The sequence below is a fragment of the Stenella coeruleoalba genome, assembly GCF_951394435.1.
Source record: "Stenella coeruleoalba genome assembly, chromosome: 11".
In the NCBI taxonomy this organism is placed as follows: domain Eukaryota; kingdom Metazoa; phylum Chordata; class Mammalia; order Artiodactyla; family Delphinidae; genus Stenella; species Stenella coeruleoalba.
In genome coordinates this window covers 61430687-61453602 of record NC_137157.1, presented here as the reverse complement: position 1 = coordinate 61453602, position 22916 = coordinate 61430687, and the positions used below count along the sequence as shown (strand labels likewise).

At 42.9% G+C, this 22916-nt stretch overlaps 1 protein-coding gene across 1 annotated transcript in view; it reads left to right on the top strand.

Annotated features, from left to right (window-relative positions):
- Positions 1-22916, top strand: part of SCN8A (sodium voltage-gated channel alpha subunit 8) — a 174531-nt gene that overhangs the window by 92875 nt on the left and 58740 nt on the right. Inside the window, exons 7-11 of the mRNA XM_079937623.1 lie at positions 7079-7300; positions 8254-8317; positions 10077-10218; positions 12125-12331; positions 13184-13477. Coding sequence (XP_079793749.1) covers positions 7079-7300; positions 8254-8317; positions 10077-10218; positions 12125-12331; positions 13184-13477 — 929 coding nt within the window. The remainder of the gene's footprint in view (positions 1-7078; positions 7301-8253; positions 8318-10076; positions 10219-12124; positions 12332-13183; positions 13478-22916) is intronic.

Genomic DNA, 22916 nt, shown 5'->3' with positions numbered 1-22916 from the left:
CCCTATCCCACCCCTCTAGGTGGTCACAAAGCACCGAGCTGATCTCCCTGTGCTATGCGGCCGAAGCTGCCAAAAACAGGAGTGAGAGCAGCCACAGAACTGATGTGGGACCTGCAAGTTCTCACAGAGCTCTTTATGAGAGTTTTCCCTTTCCTAGAGCACTCACCCTGCTCACCTGGCTGATGCCGTCCTCCCTCTTAGCATCTTTGGTATTGATAGATACTCTGAATGTGTCAGGGCAGTCAGGACTCCCTGAAGATTGGAGAGTACAGTGCACCAGTTAGCTCCAGCCTTTTATACAAGAGATACTTTGATTTAGAGCCTTCTTGTGGCTTAGAAAAGACTGAACTCACATCCTGACCCTTTTTATTTGCCAACTCAAGACCTGGATACCTATCATTCATGGTTTCCCTTCTGCTTCGGAGAACTCAACTTGAAGAACAGTGCCATGCAAACTGTGCTAAAAGGGTCAGTTATAGGAAAAGACCCTTTGAGTATTTTCTTTGATCTGGAACTTGCTGGATTCAACTTGACATTGAAGTATTCTGTGGAGAATGTCGTATACCTTAAAACTTTGTTTTCACTTTGTGTTTATCTGGGTACAAAAATGAACTTCTAAGTGACTTTGTCAGAATTTTCATCTCCTGCATGCTTTGGCCATGAGCCACGGGACTAACATGCCCCCAAGATAGGGTGGACATCTCAAAGAAGGTGTCTCAGGGTTTTCTTAGAGTGTAGCACTTAATGGTGTAAATAAAACTGGTTGGGAGGGCCTCGCTGCCAGTCCCTTTTCATTTCCATCATCATTTAAATGGCTCCCCAAAGCACTACTTCTGTTGGTCATTTTGCTCTCTTTCGAGCTGTAATTTCTTGATTATTTTTCTCTTGGATTTGTTATTTCTCTGCTTTCATTTTTGTTACCGTCTCTCTCTCTTTACCTGTGGTATCAGATAAGAAGCAGGGAAAATGAGAGGCCCTTCTCCGTCCCCCCCCAGTATCCACGAAGAAGGTGTTTTCTTTAAATGTGCCCGTTATGAATGTGGCAATCTCTGCTGCGCTGTGAAGGGGGATAGAAAGTGTGTTAAGACTCTATTCAGAGTCATTGTTTCTTTTAAAATATTCTAGTGATTAATCCAGTTGCTTTTGTGTTTCTCCTTTTTCCACACTGTTTCTCAGGAAAGACAGCTGAAGTTTACCACAGTGGTCCTGATGGGAGCAACACTGAGAACTCCCAGCGCCCCCTCCCAGCCCCACCTCTGAGAGCTCGTTTAGTTGTGGTCAGGCTTACTCAAGACGAATCTAGTCTTGAGTAAATAAATCAAGGGGCCCCCAGGTCTCTCCCACATTACTCTTGATCTGAAGAACCTGCAAGAACTGTCACTGTGAGGACTGAATCTGCAGCAGGGAAGGTGACCTGGCATGACTGTACCCCAGGACTTGTCTGGACCGAGCCAGACCGTGGGACCGGGGAGTTGTTCTTCCCCCTGTTGCGAGAGCTGCTTGTTACTGCTGTTGAGGCCTGTTCTGATGTTCATTTTGTAGGAGGGGTGGCTCGTGTTGCTTCAAACCAGTTAGATTTCTCAACCTGAACCACGAACTAGGAAAGATAAATGGACTTTATTTATAATCTGGCACCAGCATGGTGGACGATCTTGATCCCAGCATGCATGGCTGGTTTCTCTGGACTTAGCACATAAGCAGGCTTTGTTCATTTGTTTAAGGGATTGCTGGGCCTTGGGAAAGGTGACAGGAGGTTCAGAGGCGCCTTTGGACATAGAGCGGAGTGAAATTCTGTGACAGCGGCTTCACCTGCTTCTCAAAATTTCTTAAGTGTCCGACTTCCTGTCTGGTAGCTGACCTTTCTGTACATCGGGTCCAGCTGTCTTTCCTTGTTCTGTAGTAAGTCTATTAACTACTTCTGCTCAGACACGTCCCAGTGCTGGTGGACGTTCGCCTCTTCTTCTCGCTGTCCAGTTTGCCGCCGCCTGGCTTCTGTGTCACACTCTGTTGTGTAGGAGTCACATGAAGGAGCTCACTGCTCTGTTTCGGATTATTAGTTCTCTTGCGTATTCTGGTATGTGGTGTTATGAACTGGTTGAGGAAGTAGGACAGTTTATGCTCACAACCAGAACAGTGGATTCTCCATTCTTGCACGCCTCGGCTCAGAAATTCTACCAGCGACTTCTTACTTTTTTTGACCCGTGTTGCTTGTTGCTGGGAGAGCACTTTTGCTTGGCTGTGTTTACTGGTATGTGGCAGCCACTGCTGGCAAGACTATGAAGGTTGAGCTTAAGAAAAGCATTGATGGGACTTCCTTGGTGGTGCAGTGGTTGAGGGTCCGCCTGCCGATGCACGGGACGCGGGTTCGTGCCCCGGTACGGGAGGATCCCACATGCCGCGGAGCGGCTGGGCCCGTGAGCCATGGCCGCTGAGCCTGCGCATCCGGAGCCTGTGCTCCGCAACGGGAGAGGCCACAACAGTGAGAGGCCCGCGTACCTCAAAAGAGAAAGAAAAGCATTGATGGCGTCATTTCCATAAATTGGCGTCAGTGTCTGCAGATATGGTCATTTGCAATTATCAACACTGACGGAAGGAAGAAGAGTCTTGGCTGAGGCCTGGGTATAATCCAGTAACCATTTAATATTGCTGAGTAATTGTGTGCCTAGCTTCACTTACAGATACTAAGTTACGTCACCTTTCTTCTTCCTGTGCCTTCCTCTAATTTTCTCCTAACAATCTGGATGAGAATCTTAGAGAGTAAACTTTTTGGTTGGCCATAGTGTTATTTAGTGATCATTTTTGCTTAATTAAGTTTTGTTCCTTTGAGACCCTGTGAAGTATAAGCGGCTGAATACCATTTCCAACTTAAATCTCTACTTTAACCTCCTTGAAAGCTGAAAGAACTCCACAGAGGAGTTGATCTAAGCCTCAGACTTCAAAGGAAAACACTTGAAAATTTTTTTTTGGCTTTCTGGACTCATGTGTACAGATTTCTTCAGCAGTGGCATCTGGTTTATGGAGAAGAGATGTTGAACCAGCCGATTGTGAGTGTTCACGTCAATCCCCAGAAAAGTGAGGAGTTCCATGTAGGGTTGGTGTATTATTTGAGCATCTCTGGTTGCAAGTAAAAAGATACAGGAGTACTTCAAGGAAACTAAGGGCTGGAATGCTTTGGGGCTTCTGGAAGCCAGTGAAAGCAGAATGCAGAGCCAGAAGGCCCCAGACACCAGGGAGTACCTTGTCTTCATCTTTCTCTTCTCCATGCTCCTATTTCCTTTTTCTGTCCCTTAGAATGCTGTCTTGACTTCACAGACATATCCTAATATAATGATAGAATATGACTACCATTTAGCTTCCAGATTTATACATTATCATTCCCACCACATGAAAAGGCTACTGGACTGTCTCTTGTCCCATTCTATATTCCTGGAGGACAGGATCTAGATTTAGGTCAGGTGTGCATCCTGACATCTAACTACTAAGAGAAGGTTACTTCCTACAAACAAGGCTGCTGGGAGCCCACCCTTATGGAACAGAAGATAGTTTGAGCTCATAGCCTGGAATTTCCTGTTGTATGGGCTTGGAACTGTCCAAAGAGTTCCCAGCCCAGGAAAATCAGATTAGACTTATGCTAAAATTGTATGTTTTTAAAAATGAATTAATGTCACAAATACATTGGTTTGACTATTTTAAAGTTTTATCCTCTTGTTACTAATACAAATGACAGCTTACAGCTCATTTCTCAATTCATTAAAATAGAAGTAGAAAGGGCCTTGAACTATCATCCAGTATTCAGACAGGTGATTGTCTGAACCATTCAGGAGAGATGGCTACATAAGCTCTTCATAAAGAAGTTCAGGAAAATAAACTTTACAGCCATTCTTCAGTGACCTATTCAACTACTCTTTTTTTTTTAATTTATTTTTTGTTGACATATAGTTGAATTACAATGTTGTGTTAATTACTGCTGTACAGAAAAGTGACTCAGTTATACATAATACATACATTCTTTTTCATATTCTTTTCCATTATGGTTTATCAACTACTCTTTTTTTAAAAATCACTCTTTGACTTTGAAAGCAGAACTTTCAAAGTTCACTCTTGACTTTGAAGCAGAATTTTAGGAGCCTAGAATTGACTTATCGGCCCAACATACACCTGCCTCAACCCAGCCAAATACAGTGAAGGACTTTTCTATTCCTTAGCAACTTATTGAAATGAGTTCCAGAACACTGGAACAATTTTTACTTCTTTATAGCTGCCTTTTATTCTATACCACCAATACCTTCTTACCTAGCTGTGAGATTATGATACAATTTTCCAGGACTTAGGAATAAAAGATTGAAACTTCAGCTACTTAATCACGAACAAGTAAATATCTCTGCCCTATTTTTAAAGACTTTTAGAGGGACCTCCCTGGCGGTCCAGTGGTTAAGACTCTGCGCTTCCACTGCAGGGGCCACGGGTTTGATCCCTGGTCGGGGAACTAAGATCCCACGTGCCACAAGGCACAGGTAAAAAGATTTAAAAAAGAAAAAAAAAACGAAACACTTCTAGAGACGATTCTTCAGCTTCTCCTCCACTGCCCACTGCCGGTGCTCCTGTGTTTATCCATGTTCTGTGTATGAGAAAATGAGACCGGGAGGTGACCTTAAGTTTGTTCTGAAACACAGTGGGTCATAAATAGTGGCTGAGCCAGGATCAGAATTCCCGCTTTCTGATTCCTGCCTTGTGCTCTTTCTGAACAGCCCTGTGAGGAGACAAGGAATCAGGCCAGAAATGCCTTATCCCTGGAGCCCAGGCAAGCTCTTCCTGATCCCTTTGGTGGCCACAGTGTCCATGGAAGGCCCGCTCTGTGAGCAAACATAAGCTTTTGCACACTGCCACGTCTCTACAGTCTAACTCTTGGCTCTTTTTTCTTTAATTTCCCTTACATCCCTTTCAGGATATCTGTATGAAAGAAAGCTTCTTACTCATTTACTCTTTCAATAAAGAACTTAAAAACATATTAAGTGTCTGCTTTGTGCCAGGGCTTGTGCTAGGCACGGCATCCATTACCACCATTGGACTCAACTTTGAAAATTCTAGGTAGTCACTTGCAAAATACAGCAAAAGAAGAGGCACGTCCACACCACCCATTAGATCACCATCGTACGAGGTTAGCCATGCAGTGTCATTATCCCATTATCCTGTCTCTTTGAGGAGGGCAACATAGGTATAATAGTGATAGCTAACAGGTAGTAAGTACCGGGCACTGTACTTGGTATTTAACATTCATTATCTTATTTAAACCTCACAGCAATCCAGCGAGGTTGATATTTTAAATACCTTTTACAAATGAGTAAACTAAGGTTCAGACAAAAATGGTTAACATTTGATTCATTTATTGTGTGCCAGGTGCTGTGTTAAGTGTTTGTATGAACCATGCTTAATCCTCGCAACAGCCCTATGATATTCTACTATAATCACCCCCATTTTAAAGATGAAAACACTGAGGTCCAAGGAGGTTAGGTTTATTGCTCAGGCCACGTAAGTAAGTTGTATAACTTGATTAAGATTAGTAATTATCTACCCAGACTCAGGATTAGAATTGGGATTAGGGTTAGGATCAGAGCCAGGGTTAGGATTTCTGTAGAATTTCAGTGTGATAGTCTTGTCTAAAGAAGTAGATTAGGGGGCTTCCCTGGTGGCGCAGTGGTTGGGAGTCCGCCTGCCGATGCAGGGGACGCAGGTTCGTGCCCCGGTCCGGGAAGATCCCACATGCCGCGGAGTGGCTGGGCCCGTGAGCCATGGCCGCTGAGCCTGCGCGTCCGGAGACTGTGCTCCGCAGCGGGAGAGGCCACAGCGGTGAGAGGCCTGCGTACCGCAAAAACAAAACAAAACAAAACAGAAAAGAAGTAGATTAGGGATAAGATCCCTCTTGAGGCCTGTGTGTCAAGGCTGTGTGTCTGCCTGCTGTCCGTCCTGGTGTTCTGGCACCCCGGGAGTGCTCAGTGCTTTCTTGGCCATGTCTTATGGTTTATGGTTAGCTGATGTGTGAGCATGCCCAGGAGAACCACATGTAGACTCAGTCTTGATCCAAACATCACGAGCCCACAACCATACTTTTCTTTGCCTCCTATCACCGATCTCTCCCTGTGCAGTTAAGAAATCTGCCTGCAGATTCAAATTTGAACCGGTGGCTTGCATTTAAACCGCCAATTCAAGTGGGTTATATGTTTTTTTAAACTTTTTCAAGTTTTTAATCTAGGACAGAAAAAAGGTATAGTATATGTGATGCAGAGAAGGTATATTTTTTAGTGGAAATACAAACCACAAATACTAGATTGATACTGATTAACTTTTTCAATACATTGGCATTTCCAGAGCTCTTGGGAAAATATTATTGTACCTTCTCACCTATTATTGGCTTTTAAACTTACCTGTAGTTCTCTTTCCAAACTGGAAGCCTCCTCAATTACTGAGTTTCTATTTGTTTATTCAGCTAATATTTACTGAGTACCTTGTGGGCTAAGCCATGCAGATACACCTGTGAACAAGGCAGACATAATTAACTATAACCATGATAAATGCTACAGAGGAAGTAAAAGGTGCTATTAAAATAGTAATAGTAGGGGAGGGAGAAGAGTCGTAAAGTCAGGGAAGGCTTTCTGGGGGAATTGCTCTTTAAGCGAGAGTAGAGGATGAATAGGAAACAGGCAGGAGGGACAAGAGAAGGGAAGGAAGCATTCCAGGCAGAGGGAACAGCATGTGTGGCAACACTGAGGCAAGTAAGACCTTGACTCATCTGAGTCGCTGAGAAGCAGTCAGAGACAGGGAAGTGCTTCCAGGAAGAAAAGAGCCACATGCTGGCGAAGGGACTTTCTTTTTCAAAAAAATATTGACTTAAAAATTGATGCCCCTGGAAGAATTGACAATACCGCCGCCCCACTGTTATTCCCATGGTGTAAATGGTGAAGTGGCCGTGCTTCGTGGGCGGCCCTGTGGGGCAGACTAAGAGCCGTGGCGGAGCGGGGAGGCTGGGGGAGGTGGGGAGGGCTGTGGGATGACTCTGACTCTGGGGGTTCTCTCCCCTCAGGCCTGAAGACCATCGTGGGCGCCCTGATTCAGTCCGTGAAGAAGCTGTCGGATGTGATGATCCTGACAGTGTTCTGCCTGAGTGTCTTTGCCTTGATCGGACTGCAGCTCTTCATGGGAAACCTGCGAAACAAGTGTGTGGTGTGGCCCATAAACTTCAACGAGAGCTATCTTGAAAATGGCACCAAGGGCTTTGACTGGGACGAGTACATCAACAATAAAAGTAGGTGGCCCCGTCTCTGCGAGTGGGCAAGAAAAAGCCTTCCAGAAAGGAAGGCCAGGACTGCTGGAACGAGCCTTGGGAACTTACTCCCTTCCCGTGAGGTCGGATGATGTTCAGAAGCTCTCAGATATCAGCCCCCTCTCCCTCTCTCTCTTTTCTCTCCCTTTAAAAGCAAAAATGAAACTTCAGATCTTTTTCACATGTACCCCTAAACTTTTGCTTTGAAAATCAGGCTTAGAAACTTGATAAAAATCCTCTTTTCCCTGAGATATGTAAACCTTTAGTTTATAGAGTATATACCTAGTAAGGTTTCTGAATACTACTTAGACCTTAGGAATCAATCTGGTCTTAGGGAGTCGAGTAATCTCTAAGTAATCATTTGATCCTATTACAGTTAAGGAGTTTTAACAGGTTCATTTCAGGAACCAAGGCACTTGGGTCTTACCCTTAGGAATATTTGGTATAGTAGTACTTCTGTAAAACAATGGGGGAAAGTTAGCGGTCTCACTGTTAGTCACTCCTGAGGAATAAAGGCAGTTGGTGTCTACAAGAAAGTGTTGCAAAGGGGATTTCAGGGACACGAAAGGCAAGCGTGCCTTCTGAGTTAAAGTGGGGCATGGTAACTAGCGATCAGTTTATCTTTGGTAGAGAGAAGTTATAGGATAGAAGAGTAGAGTGGTGTAAAAACCCTTTGATTCAAGTGCTAGAACGTGGCATACAGATCTGAAGTACGAGTAGAAGTCAGGTGTCCGTGAAAAGAATACTGCACTAAAGGCTGCACAGCAGCACTTTTCATTGTTAAATATATATAGGAAAATAGTTAATGGGAAAGAATTCTTATCAGGTTTCACTGCTGTCAGGAAAGATTTATATGAGCTAAAATCAGTAACTGTTTATTCTCTCATTCACTGAAATCTGCCTTATTCATTTCCTGCCTCTTCAAACTTTTCTAGCAAATTTTTACACAGTTCCTGGCATGCTGGAACCTTTGCTCTGTGGGAACAGTTCTGATGCTGGGTAAGTAGCTCACCTAATTTTATTCTCCTCCCTTAAAATAATTTGTCAGACAAAAATGGACAATATGTTCTCTTTCTTTGTGCTCATATAGTGGATCCTTAGTGGGCCCGACGTATTGGGTGGCTCAGATTTTCTTTCTGTCTTATATTGGTCCGTCCAAAGTTGACATTTCACTAGTAGGTGAAGGTGTCCATAGTCTCAAGCCAAAATTAAAGATGTAAAAGGCTAAAGACAGAATCTATAACATCAGATGTCTTGCCTGTCTCTTGAAGACTCTCCTCATTCTATCCTAACACAGTTAATAAAATATCGAATAAGGACACCATCTTCATGATAGGTTAGCACCCAACGTTGACCCAGAATATGCCGGGCCTGACAACATGGGGGAGGGGAAAGAGTTGCAATGTAATATCTTTTCCCCTTTTTATACTGTGGCAAAATGCACGTAACATAAAATTTGGTCTCTTAACCATTTCTACATGTACAGTTCAGTGGTATTAAGTATGCTGATGTTGTTATGCGGCCGTCTCCACCATGCATCTCCAGAACTCGTCATCTTCCTACAGTGAAACTCTGTACCCAGTAACTCCCCATTCTCCCCTCCACTCAGCCCCTGGTGACCACCATTCTACTTTCTGTCTCTATGATTTTGACCAGTCTAAGTACCTTACTTAAGTAGAATCATACAGTAATTGTCTTTCTGCAACTGGCTTATTTCACTTAGCATAATGTCCTCAGGGTTCATCCATGTTATAGTATATGTCAGAATTTCCTTCCTTTTTAAGGCTGAATAATATTCCATTGTATGTATATATCACGTTTTGTTTATCCATTCATCTGTCAGTAGACACTTGGGTTGTTTCCACATTTCAGCTCTTGTGAATAATGCTGCTATGAACATGAGTGTACAGCAACAAAGTTTAGTCCTGATTCTGCTACTTCTAGACTTTTGGCAAGCCATTTAACTTATGTGAGCCTCAGTTTCTTCATCTAAAAACGGATTTAATCATGTTCTCACTTTCTCAAAGGGTTATGTAAGGATCCAATTACATAACATATGTGAAAGTGCTTTGTAAACAGAGGACCATATAAATGTAGGGTGTAGTGTCATTATTTAGAGTATATTGGTAAATACAGGAGTTGGTGTTTTAAGATGACATGACGACTAGAAGTTCATTTAATTTCTGTATTGAAGTAGATACTAGAAATTACACTGAAATAAATATCAGGCGAGTCTTAAAGCAGAAGAAGTGTTATAATCAAGGTCACTGAAATCCCCAGTATGACATGGTTGTCACAATGGGTGTTAAGAGAATCGAGATGATTAAGAGGAACTTCTAGCCGTTTGTCATTTCGGATAGCAGCTAAGTTAAATTGGGTTGAATTGCACATTGATATGAATCTAGGACAGTGATTCTCAAATTTTGGCATGCATAAGAATCATCTGACACACCCCTTAAAAATACAGATTCCTGGATCCCATATCCAGAGCTTTTATTCCTAGGTCTTGGGTAGGTCATAGGAATCAACATTTTTCAGGTGATTCTGATCCTTGACTGTCCCCATGACATCATTTTTTGAAAAATTGACCTTGCTACTTTGTTTCTTTCCTCTTTTTCTTTTTTTTAATTCCTGTTTGTTGGCCTGTAATAAATAACCATCTATATATTTATTATCTCCAAGGTCATAGAGATGCCTTACAGCTGATGACTGGGTAGGATTACATTGAAAAGCCGTTTGTTTCCCTTTCTTTCCTCAGGCAATGCCCAGAAGGATACCAGTGTATGAAAGCAGGAAGGAACCCCAACTATGGTTACACAAGCTTTGACACTTTTAGCTGGGCCTTCTTGGCATTGTTTCGCCTTATGACCCAGGACTACTGGGAGAACTTGTATCAATTAGTAAGTAATACCTCTTTTTCGAGTGCTACCTCTTTTTCTTTGGTGATAGAATTTGCATGAGGCTATGTGGGGTTGGGGACATTCTGTGTGAGAGACCTTTGGTGAAGACGTTACATAGGATCTTAGGATGGTATTTCTCAGAGTCAGCTGGTTTACAAAAGTAAGTGAATTCTCCCAGCTCTTGGCCTGGTCCTTTAATGCTCATCATGGGTAGCTGTAGAGGTTCACAGACTTGAGAGCCTCTCGCCTGGCCTGGGAATCTGCATTCTCTGCCTGCTTCCTATCATTTCACCAGAGCATCTTCAGTATTTCGCCTTTTGGATTTTTGGGCTTAGGGCATCTTTTTAAGAACTATTAAACACATTGTACAAGGCACTATGCTAGACATTATAAAGATGAGATCTTATCCACAGGGATCTTGGATAAGATCTTGTCCATGTTTTGAAATTTGTAACACATTTGTGTTTGTTCCAGAATGTTGTGACAGATTTTTTTTTAAAAGGTCACGACTATTCTGTTGGGCCGCTTTGGTGACTCTGGGCAAGTCGTTTAATTTTGCTGGTTGTGGTGGAGAAGTTAGTCTAGGTGACTGCTAAGGGTCTTCCAGTTTAGAGATTCTCTGATGATCCATTGTTTTCCATTTGACTCTAGCATTTGGTAATGCAAATTAGTTTGAGGATAAGAAATGTGTTCTCCTCAGGCATGAAGGAAGCTCTTTAAGGGAAGTTTCTTATTCGTATCTCCTAGAACTCTTCCTTTCTGTTGTACAACCTAATATTCCCTCAGGATTGAATCTTTCCCATGAAATATTTGTGACTTATGCTAAGTTTCAATTTGTGGTTGAGAAGAACAAAAATGCAAACTAAGTAATAGTGGGTCCTGTGTACATAACCTAAAACACAATTGTTCTTTGATGTCTTTGTGCTTGCTCAAGGAATACTCAGTATTCCTTGAGTATTCCCCAAGGAGTACTCTTGGGATCCTCCTTCCTGTTTTCTTTTCCCTCCACTATCCTTTATGTCATACCCCTCTTTAAAAACTCATCCTACGGGGCTTCCCTGGTGGTGCAGTGGTTGAGAGTCCGCCTGCCGATGCAGGGGACACGGGTTCGTGCCCCGGTCTGGGAAGATCCCACATGCTGTGGAGTGGCTGGGCCCGTGAGCCATGGCTGCTGAGCCTGCGTGTCCGGAGCTTGTGCTCCGCAACGGGAGAGGCCACAACAGTGAGAGGCCCGCGTACCACGCACACACACAAAAAACTCATCCTATTGCAACAGGCTAAGGAAGGATGTTCCTCAAGATAGGGACTTCCTATGACTTGGACCTGATCCCAGAGATGGAATTTGTCTGTTAATGCTCTTTGAGGACCAGTAGATAAATGAGCTGAGGTCTTGTATTCATTTCTTCAGACTTGTTTTAGAACGAGCTGACAAAGTCAAATGTAATTCTTAGCCCAGAGCGATTTTTTCCTTAAAAAAAAAATTAAGCATTTTTCTACAAAAGGAGTATATTAAGAGTATTTGGAAGTGGAAGAGGACTTTTTTGTCATAATGAATAGGACGTACTACCAACATTTACTGTGAGTTGAGGGTAGGGGAGGCCGTTTGGCCATTGGGGATGCTAAGTGTTCTGCAGTGTGAAGAAGTACCACACAGTGAAGTAACTGTCCTGTTCAAAATGCAGTAGTGGGGGCTCCCCTGGTGGCGCAGTGGTTGAGAGTCTGCCTGCCGATGCAGGGGACACGGGTTCGTGCCCCGGTCCGGGAAGATCCCACATGCTGCAAAAAAAAAAAAAAAAAAAGTGTAAAAATTCAGTAGTGCCCCTGCAGAGGAACACCAGCCCATGAGTTGTTTTCAGCCTGATTCGTTTGATGCAAGCAACTCAGAAAGTGGTCTTTGTCTTTACAGACCTTAAGAGCAGCTGGGAAAACGTACATGATCTTCTTCGTCTTGGTCATCTTTGTGGGTTCTTTCTATCTGGTGAACTTGATCTTGGCTGTGGTGGCCATGGCTTATGAAGAACAGAATCAGGCAACACTGGAGGAAGCGGAGCAGAAAGAGGCTGAATTCAAAGCAATGTTGGAGCAACTTAAGAAGCAACAGGAAGAGGCACAGGTTGGTGACCAATTCTTTGCTCTGGTCTTTCCTGCCATATCACGGTGACTAAGGCCCCACCTGATTGCCATTCCAATTGATCTTTTTAGGCATCAGTCACTGTCAAATAGAAGTCACTGATCTGATTAAAATAACCCAAGTAACAACTGCAGATGGTCAGTCCAATTATTCCATTTGTCTTAATGGCCACATTGTTTGTGAATATGATCTTTTGTTGAATTTCTCAGCTGTTCAGTGTACAACTGCTGTGCTGGCTGGGGAGAAAAGAAAGTGGCCAGAGCAGTCTATATAATGCTTCATATAAGCATAGCCTTTTTGTTGAGAAAAACATTAGGGTCTCCTTCAGAGATTCTCTGTGGTCATAGCAAGTCTTGAAAAGAAGATACAGGTAAAATTTGAAAAACAAACTTGTGATTCCACCAACACCCTAACACTTTACTTTTTCATCTTTATCTTTATCCAAATATACATGTATTTTTACATTGTTGGGCCCATAATGTATAGTATAGTTTCTTAGCATTGATTTGCAGAGTTGTCCAAAAAAAGGATCATTTGGTACCAAGGTGGCAGCCACGTTCTTGTCTGAGATACTCAAGAGAATAAACCCCAGAGTTCTCACCATGCCGTTCTGCTCTGGTTATGCAAGGCTGTGTGCCACGATACAAATTCAGCTAGGAAGAAGGGATGCCAGGCCCCAGCCACAGGCTCCTCTGACGGGCTGGTTTTCCTTCCTCCTTTTTTCCCTTTTTCCCCTATCTGTGGGAAAGGAAACGACCTGTACTAATTGCTTGGCTTTGGGTGGCTCCAGTTCATGGCTTCTGATCTGCACTGTTGCTGTGGCTCCTTTCGCAGGCGGCGGCGATGGCCACTTCAGCAGGAACTGTCTCAGAAGATGCCATAGAGGAAGAAGGTGAAGAAGGGGCAGGCTCGCCCCGAAGCTCATCTGAAATCTCTAAGCTCAGTTCCAAGAGTGCCAAAGAGAGACGTAACAGGAGAAAGAAGAGGAAACAAAAGGAGCTCTCTGAAGGAGAAGAGAAAGGGGATCCCGAGAAGGTGTTCAAGTCAGAGTCAGAAGATGGTATGAGGAGGAAGGGCTTTCGGCTACCAGACAACAGAATTGGGAGGAAATTTTCCATCATGAATCAGGTAAACTCTTTGCGCTGGGTCAAATAAGCCTAAGAAATTTTGGTTTTCCTAATCTCACTTGATTCTCATGTTCCCCTTTGGGTTTACGTTTTCCACACCCATTCCTGCATTCTCAGGCCTTTTTCTCCATACCTACACGCTGTTTTCCTTTAGGAGGAAGTGTTACTCGCGTATTAGGGCTGCCCTGTGCTCTAATCCTGCCCTCCCTTCTCTGCTCTAAAGCTAGCCCTAGGACAACCTGGTCACCTTTGGCAAACTTACCATAGCATTAAAGTCTGTGTCACAAGCAGCAAGCCTTATGTTCTAAAATATCATGAAGAGCTTTTCTCCTCTTAGCATCTGAACTTCAGAATTTAGATCAAATACCTCTTTTTAAGAGTTGCATATAATTTTAGATTAAAAAAAAGTCATGGAACTCTTTAGGTCACCTTATTTGAGTGTAGCAAGTTCTAGTAATTAATTATTCTAGATATATAGTGTCATGCTGATAAATTAGCCTATGATATATTAAAAGCCTCCAGTTTTACCCAACTTTGATAAATCGGGAAACTAAAAGAAAGAGAAGGGAGAGGACTTATGGATTATTATTGAGCATTGTATTACTATAAATTTCATCACATAATAGGTATTTTTGGATTTCAGAGAACACCACCAAAATCCAATTCTTAAGCCATTTAATTCCCCAATTTTTTTTTTAAATTTATTTTTGGCTGCATTGGGTCTTCGTTGTTGCATGCGGGTTTTCTCTCGTTTCGGTGAGGGGGGTTACTCTTTGTTGCGGTGCATGGGCTTCTCATTGCGGTGGCTTCTCTTATTGCGGAGCACAGGCTCTAGGCACGCGGGCTTCAGGAGTTTTGGCACACGGGCTCTAGAGCGCAGGTTCAGTAGTTGTGGTGCACGGGCTTAGTTGCTCTGCGGCATGTGTGGTCTTCCGAGACCAGGGCTTGAACCCGTGTCCCCTGCATTGGCAGGCTAATTCTTAACCACTGCGCCACCAGGGAAGCCCTAATTCCCCCTTTCAAAGAAAGTTTTGTAAGGTATAGAATACATTACAGTTCCTGGTTATGGCAGTGTATTCAGTGTCTTTTCTTGTTTCCCAGAGATGATTGATTGTGCCTCTCCCTTACATCTCTCACCTCCCCGTTCAGTCTTTTGCTGGTCCAGTTCATTTTATCACAGCAGAATCTCTCATGTCCATCCCCTTCTTTTTATTCGTATTAATCCTATTTTAGTTCAGACTTTGTGTTACTTTGTTCTACTGCAGTTACCCATTGCAGCTTCATTCACTCTTGTCTGTCTCTCTCTCCTTTATGTTTTATATATTGTCAGCAGATCACTTCCTAAAACGTCTCTCTCATTATTTGTCACCAAGCATTTATGGAGTGCCTACTGTATGTCAAGGATTGTGCTAGGGGGCTTCCCTGGTGGCGCAGTGGTTGAGAGTCCGCCTGCCGATGCAGGGGACACAGGTTCGTGCCCTGGTCCGGGAAGATCCCACGTGCCGCGGAGCGGCTGGGCCCGTGAGCCATGGCCACTGAGCCTGCACGTCCGGAGCCTGTGCTCCGCAGTGGGAGAGGCCACAACAGTGAGAGGCCTGCGTAACGCCAAAAAAAAAAAAAGAAAAAGAATAAAAAAAGAAAGGATTGTGCTAGGTCCTAGAGATTAAAAGGTGGTTAGAACACCATCCCTGCCCTAGGGAGCTTACAGTGTAATGGGGCAACCAGATACATTAAAAAAATTATTTGTGTAATAGCATTGATGATATTATTCCATAATTGAGATACACTGGGGTGTTTTGGAGGGCACCGATCTATCCCAACCTGGAGGTTCAGCAAAGATTTTCTGGGGAAGATCAATGAAGGATAAACAGGAGTTAGTCAAGTAATGTACATGTGTGTTGGTGAGGGAGCAGTAAGACGGAAGAAAGGACATTCCAGGTTTGGAAGAAAAGTATGTTCCAGTTTGGACATCCCAAGTTTGAATTGTTTGTTGGGAAACCTAGTAGACACATGGAGTGTCAAATGATAGCTCAGGGAAGAGGCCTGAGCTGACAGGTGGGGACTGAAACCATGAGACTGGATGAGATGACTTGGAGAGGTGTGTCAGGTGGAAGAACAGTGGGCCACTGATGTTCACGGCCATCAGAGATGGAACTCATGGAGGAAGACAAGTGAACGGTCGTTAGAGGTGCTAAGAGAACCGACAGTGCAGTGAGGGCTGGAGAGCACAAGGGTGGGAGAAGGCAGTGGAGTGATCAATGGATTGAAACTTAACAGAGATGCTTGATGAGATCAGAACTGGAAATATCCGTTGGATTCGGCAATAGAAGTCATTGAGAACTTGAAAGTTACATTTCAGTCCAGGGTAAGGGTGGATGCCGTGTTGAGTGGGAAGTAAAGACTTCTCATTCAAACTTCTTTAAAGAATGTGGGTGGGGGCTTCCCTGGTGGTGCAGTGGTTGAGAATCTGCCTGCCAATGCAGGGGACACGGGTTCGAGCCCTGGTCTGGGAGGATCCCACATGCCGCGGAGCAACTAGGCCCGTGAGCCTCAACTACTGAGCCTACACGTCTGGAGCCTGTGCTCCGCAACAAGAGAGGCCGCAATAGTGAAAGGCCCGTGCACCGCGATGAAGAGTGGCCCCCGCCTGCCACAACTAGAGAAAGCCCTCGCACAGAAACGAAGACCGAACACAGCAAAAATAAATAAATTAATTAATAAACAACTCCTACCCCTAACATCTTAAAAGAAAAAAAAAGAATGTGGGTGAAAATAAGCTTTTTTTTTTTTTTATTTTGCGGTACACGGGCCTCTCACTGTTGTGGCCTCTCCCGTTGCAGAGCACAGGCTCCGGACGCGCAGGCTCAGCGGCCATGGCTCACGGGCCCAGCCGCTCCGTGGCATGTGGGATCTTCCCGGCCCGGGGCACGAACCCGCGTGCCCTGCATCAGCAGGCGGACTCTCAACCACTGCGCCACCAGGGAAGCCCCAAAATAAGCATTTTTATAATCTGTTGGAGAGGAAACCCAGAAGAAGGAGGGTTGGAAGTAAAAATGGAGTAGAACAGAAAAGAAAGTAGAACACAGTCTTGGGAGATGTGAAAATAGGTGTAGCCTCTAACAAGAAAGGGGGTACCTTGTCCCCCCCGCCAAAGACGCCAGCACAAGAGAGGTGGGTGTGTGTGGGCAAGTTTGTAGATGGGGAGTAGGAAGTGGAGAGAGATGGCACCTGTCAGTCTCTAGTTTTCAATAATGTAGGAAATTAAAAATCTTATCGAAGGGTTTGAGAGGTTGAGTCGGGAGCTTGAAGACAATAGTGACAGTTTAGAGTAGTTACTAAGAAGAACGGGAGAGGGAACTCCCCTTTGGGGTGGAATTCATAGCACTCCCCCTCCCCGATGCAGACTCCCTCTTCAGTCTCCAGTCCCTGTGCCCCTTCAAGCACCCTATACTTACACCACAGTGAACTACTAGATGCTTCTCATACACGATGCTTCTTTTCTACCCTCTGTTTTGCTCCAGAAACAGCCTCTCTAAGATGCCCTGTTTTTTCCATTTCTGAATTGTCCACATTGTATTTATTCTTCACATCCTTTTCTCAAGTAACCTTCGCTGACCCTCCTCCATCCCACCCGCAATTGGAAATTATCATTTCACCTTTCCGTTATGTTTATACGTACCTCTCTGCATGTTGCTTTTTACTGTATGTGGTTTTATATTTACGAATGTTCATATCCTCTCCTCTCTCAGATAAAATCCTAAAAACAAGGTCTGCTTCTATGCCCATTCAGATATTTTTTGGAAAAATGAATGAAGAACTTTTATAAATCTGATTTAACCCCTTCTGGGACTCCTTTATGGCCTGGAACCATCTCTGTCTCACCTTCACCTCACCTTTCTCCTAGTTCAGTCTCTTATGGGGGAAAACTGTGATTGTAGCTTTGTTGTAATCCAGCCCTTGTCTTGAGAGCCATCCTGAGCTAGTTAATGATACCTTAGTACCATTAACACTTTGCTATTGAATGGGCTCTGATTAATCCATAGGCTTCAGCACAGAGTTGCACTGATTGCTCCCTAGCTCAGAAACAAAGCTGGGCTTCTGAGATGTCCTGCTTTGCATGAAAATGTTCACTTCCTCTAATCTCCCCATTTGAGAAAAACTGTGGATTCCTAGAGTCCGTGGCTGACTGCCAAGACTTGCTTAGAAGCCCCACACAGTAGTAATACTCTTTGTCCCAGGACTCTCCCGCAGTTTCTCTGATTTTATCTGGAGGAATGGTTGTGGAAACTGAGCCCTAGGGAGATTTACTAATTTATTTAAGGTTATATAGCTAGTAGGTGTTGCAGGCAAGATTTGAACCGGGGGCTCCTGACTATAAGCCTTGTACTGCAGTCTCTAGCCACCCCCTCCTCACTCACCTCCACACATACCTGGTCGTCTGTGGCGACTGGCTTCAGTTTTCCCACCGCACAGTTCAAGTGAATGTCAGTTTCCTGTATTTCAGATCTGCTGAGATCCTCTCGAGACATCTGCCCAACCTGTTTCTCTGTAAAATTACTGCTGTGTTTTTAGGGTTTAGGTGAAAACAAGTATTAGGTTGAGTTCATTTTTGCAAAGTATTTTAATTATTCTATTGCAGCAATTCTCAAACTTTTTGGGCTTTATATCTTTAAGAATTATTGAGGACCCCAAAGAGCTTTTTTTAAATGTGCTTTCAATTTATTGTGTTAGAAATTATAATTAAGAAATTTTAAAATGTTTACTGATTTATTTAAAATAATAATGATAAACCCATTATATGTTTAACACAGATCATACATATTTTTGAAAAAATAAACTGTTTTCCAGATCAAAAAAAAATTAGTGTAAAAAGTGGTACTGTTTACATCTTTGCGAATCTCTTTAATCTGTGATTAGTAGAAGATAGCTGGAATATACCTGTATTCAGTCTGTTGCGATGTATGTTTCTTTGGTTGAAGTATTTAAAGAAAATCTAGTTTCATACAGATGTAGTTGGAAAAGGGGGAAATATTTTAACAGCCTTTTTAGATAATTGTGAATATTCTTCTTTGATGCTTTTCCAAAACTGGATAATGGTAGATTTTTAAATGGTTAGTTGCAATGTGGAAGCTGAAACTGTATCAGTAACTTGGTACTGTTACATTAAAATCCTCTGCTGTATTTTGCACTATAGGTCTTTAACTCATGAATGACTTGTAGCATCTTACATTGACCATTTGGGAAATACTGGTTCACTGAGTTATGCAGATCTTCGAAGTACTGACACACAATATTAAAAAATCACGTATATTATTATCTCTATCAAGCTCATAAGAAAAGTCTTTAAATTCTGTGAAACTGTCAGGCTCACAGAGTCTACTGTATGCCTGTGAGAAAATGAGAGTGATAAAGGCAGACATCATCTTAGTATTATTATGAAGTAGTTTTAATCTTGTGACCCCCCCCCCGCCCCATAAATGGGTCACAAGGACCCCAGGAGTTCCCAGACCACATTTTAAGAACCAACTGCTGTGTTGGAAAGAAAAAGTGAAGAAAAGGTGAAATATGGCATGGAAGTAGGACATTTAAATCATCAATTTATTACATTCTAAACATCCCAGTCATTGTTAAGCCTTATCCCAGTAAACAGCTGACATGGGTGCCCTGAAATTCCCAATTAATTTTTCTGTGTAGTATGAGGGCTCCTCCCTCTAACCAAGAACACCCCAGAGCTATTCTCCCAAGCAGACACCTAGATCTGAGGGAGTATTTTTAGTTAGCTGTGATGTGACTGCCTGGAAAGGACCAGAAGCTCCTGGTCTGTTGACAGGAAAGATTTTGAAAACAGGACCTATCTCATAAACTAGCCTGGATCCCAGGAGTTAATAGGGCCACGGGTCCTGAGTCATAACTAAAACCCTCCAGTCCAGGAAAATTGAGACTGGGGGGTCAGGGGCTACCCTCAGGGTATGTCTCCTTAGGGAACTGGCTAGATCAGGATTAGATACAAGGGGTACAAGGAGAAATGGGACAAGTTCATCTTTTCCCCTTCCACATTTATTGCAGTCAACTCTTTTGCCAAGAATGGAACAAAGAATTAAAGGATAATAGATAAACTGTTTCCTTTTAGTGTGTATTGTCTCAGGATCCTGATTCCTAAGTGTTCCTGGGTCACTGAATTGGCCATTATCTTTCTATCACTTCCTCTCACTTTCCTATCAGTTAAGAATAGTCAGGTATTATATACTATATGAGATCTAATATAGTATATAGTATTTCCCCATGTAGTACATAATATTTCCTACTAGGCTGCAGGTTTCGAGAGGGCAGGGACCATGTTATATGTCTTGTTCACCACTATCTCCACATCACTTAGCACACAACAGATATTTAATGATCATTTATCAAATAAAAATCAAACCTCTTTCCTAATATGGGGACCTAATATAGTAGGTAGGGTCAGCACCCAACGTCGGCCTTGTGAAAATCACAGATTCAGTCCAGGGAAGCTTGCGGTGAGAAGGGAGGCAGTTTTTTATTTTCTGTATTTTATGGGGCTTTGACGCGTTAGGAGCCTTGCTGGCTGGGAGGAGCTGCCCCTCTTGGCGCTAGTTTAATTCCTAGAGAGAGTGAACAACTTGCCAGGAAGTGTGCCTTTCATGTGCAGATCAACCAGTCCAAAACCCTTATCCCCAACCTCCTGGTATCTAGTTCACACACCCAGCCAATATCTCCCGTGCCCTAAATCACTCCAGAGCCAGGACCATTCCTATAGCCCAGAACCTGTTTGAAATTATTCAAACTATCCAATTTTAAACTTGTTCAAAGGTGCCTGCTCTGCCTCACCCATCCCTTCCACAGCAAAGGCCCTGGGCCAGGCTTTTCCCCTCGCTCCTCCTGCCTCCTGACTGACCCTCGTACCCACCCCCACCCCCCGTGAGGCCCTGTGTGGCCCGGCATGACATGGTGCGGCATGCCATGCCCCCTTATTTCGGGAACTGGAAGTAATAAACTCTTCTTTCAAAGACAGTTATCTCTGTGTCTGTCACCTTACCATACCTGATTAAAACAAAATCGTAGGTGGGACTTCCCTGGTGGTCCAGTGGGTGAGACTCCATGCTCCCAAGGCAGGGGCCCTGGGTTCGATCCCTGATCAGGGAACCAGATCCCGCATGCTGCAACTAAGACCCGGCACAGCCTAAATAAATAAATATTAAAAAAAAAAAAAAAGAAAGAAAGAAACCAAAACTCATAGGTGCGTTCTAACACTTAACAAATCTTCTGGCCAGCCACATTGTTTAGAGAAGTGTTTCTCAAACTATCTGTAGCGAAGGACCAGTTTTTGTCTTTCCCATTTCTTCATGAATGATACTCTTGTAAAATATAATTGCAATAAACTTCTAGAAAAATCATCACATTCTTGGATGTTGTAAAAATGCCTACTTGCTATTAAAATTTCTAAATGCTTCTCTCAGGCTTTTACTGTCTCATTGCAAGCCAGTAGCAGATTATATACTAGCATCGGTCTGTGAATGGTTCAGGGGAATGAATCAGTGAGGGTGCCCGAACGTATATGTGAAATGAGGAATAGCAGGCAATAAGCTGGAGGAGGCGCTGACCCCTCTACCAGCTCAACAGCATGGAGAAGGAACATGGCCATGTATGTGCCCTTTTAATACACAGTGACACCCTCCACTCCTAAATGAGACCCAGTGAACATTCTAGAATCTAACCCATGCAGCTCCTCCTCTCGGGTGCAGGGATGAGGCAGAAGAGCAGAACAAGTCAGAGTGATCAGGAAACGGGTCAGAGATGCTGCATACCTGAATCCTATTTTTTTAGAGGTCTACATACAGCATATAGTATGTATTTAACAGTAACATTTGTGTAAAATGATCTGTGGTAAGTGGTTTTCTTGATGCAGTTTCCAGTAATCAAATTCATTTATTATCTCAGAGATTTGTGAGTTGCTTCAAGCCACCGCAAGAAGAGACTACATAACAAGGGAAATACAGGTTAGAGAATGAAGTATGATAAAACTAGAAATATCCAAAAAAAAGGTACCCACCTGGGCATGGGGGCTTTGTACATTACAGGAAGAGAATGGAACTGGGATCATTTTGAGTCTAGAACTAGAAGTGGAGTTCTAGGTAAAAAAAAGATATGGGCAGAAATATTAAAGAGAAGCCCTACAGCCATTCCAGGGTTATCATCAAAAGTATTATTTTAAAATGTTTATTTAGCACTTTTAATATGTATACTATATTGGCAGAGTCCTGGCCCACAAAGAACTTTCACAGTGGAATCATTTTACCAGAAGGGTAAGGCCTAAACTCTAAGGCAAAAATCTTATATAGCTAAAAGTTACTTTGAAATTCCTTCAAAGCCATAATTGGGCAAACTGAGTATCTCAGGGTAGCAAGGAGGATTGTCTGAGGTCAGTTGTCTGTCAGGTTTTGTTCTCTTAGAGCAGAGGTCCTCAAACTGGGATTGCATCCCCTCAGGGTACTTGAAGACTTTCTAAGCACAGTTTTAAGGAACCTGATTTCCAGATCTTTAAGTTACATTTTCCTACGCCTAGGGAGAGGCCTGTGGTCCAAAGTCACACCAGTTCTTTTCCACTTTTCTTTTCACAGTCAGCCTTCTCCCACTTTACAAAAGGAAGGCATATCTCTCTCTCATCCCAAATCCTAAGTGGTGCATTGCCCTAAGATATAAAAATCTTTGGAGGTGCGAAACAAAGGGACAGTTGAAAATATTAGGGTCTAAAAAGTTTTCTTTAATCTAGGAAACAAACCCATTGTAAGGCTTTCTGAATTTACCTATCTCTTATATACTTGTAATAAGAGTGAAATATAGAGTTATAATCAGGGGCAATGGGATGTTTTAAGTTCAGGAGCAAGATGGATGTCCCTGGGATACATATTAATACATTTATTAAAAATTAAAAATGAAGTCATACTTTTCCCAATGAAAATAAGTCTGATTTGGCCAATTGCTTTGACATTGGGGACTGGCTTTGCTCATTAGATCATATGGTGGGCATTTTTGTAAATTAAATGAGCTAAGTCTGTGGCTTTAAGGTTTTGATGAAAATATCTTTAAAGCATGTGATAACATCATTTTATTAAAAAATTAATGTTGGCAGTGATGTGTAGAAATTGACAATATTTTGGTTATTCCAGCCTTTTCTGTTGGGTTAAATATGGTTCCTTTAAAGTCAAAGAATAACCCCTGTAAGAGGTACCGATATAATTATTAGTTAATAATAAATAAGGCCCTTTTGATATCCTCAGGAATCAGGAAGTGGAATACTTCTATCAACTGGGTACAAGTCCTTTGGCAAGTTGGGTGGTTTTCAGTTCTTTGCTTTCAACACAATTGAAAGAGGACTTGATTTAATTGTCAGCTGATAGAGCATTAAGATACATTTTGCTGAT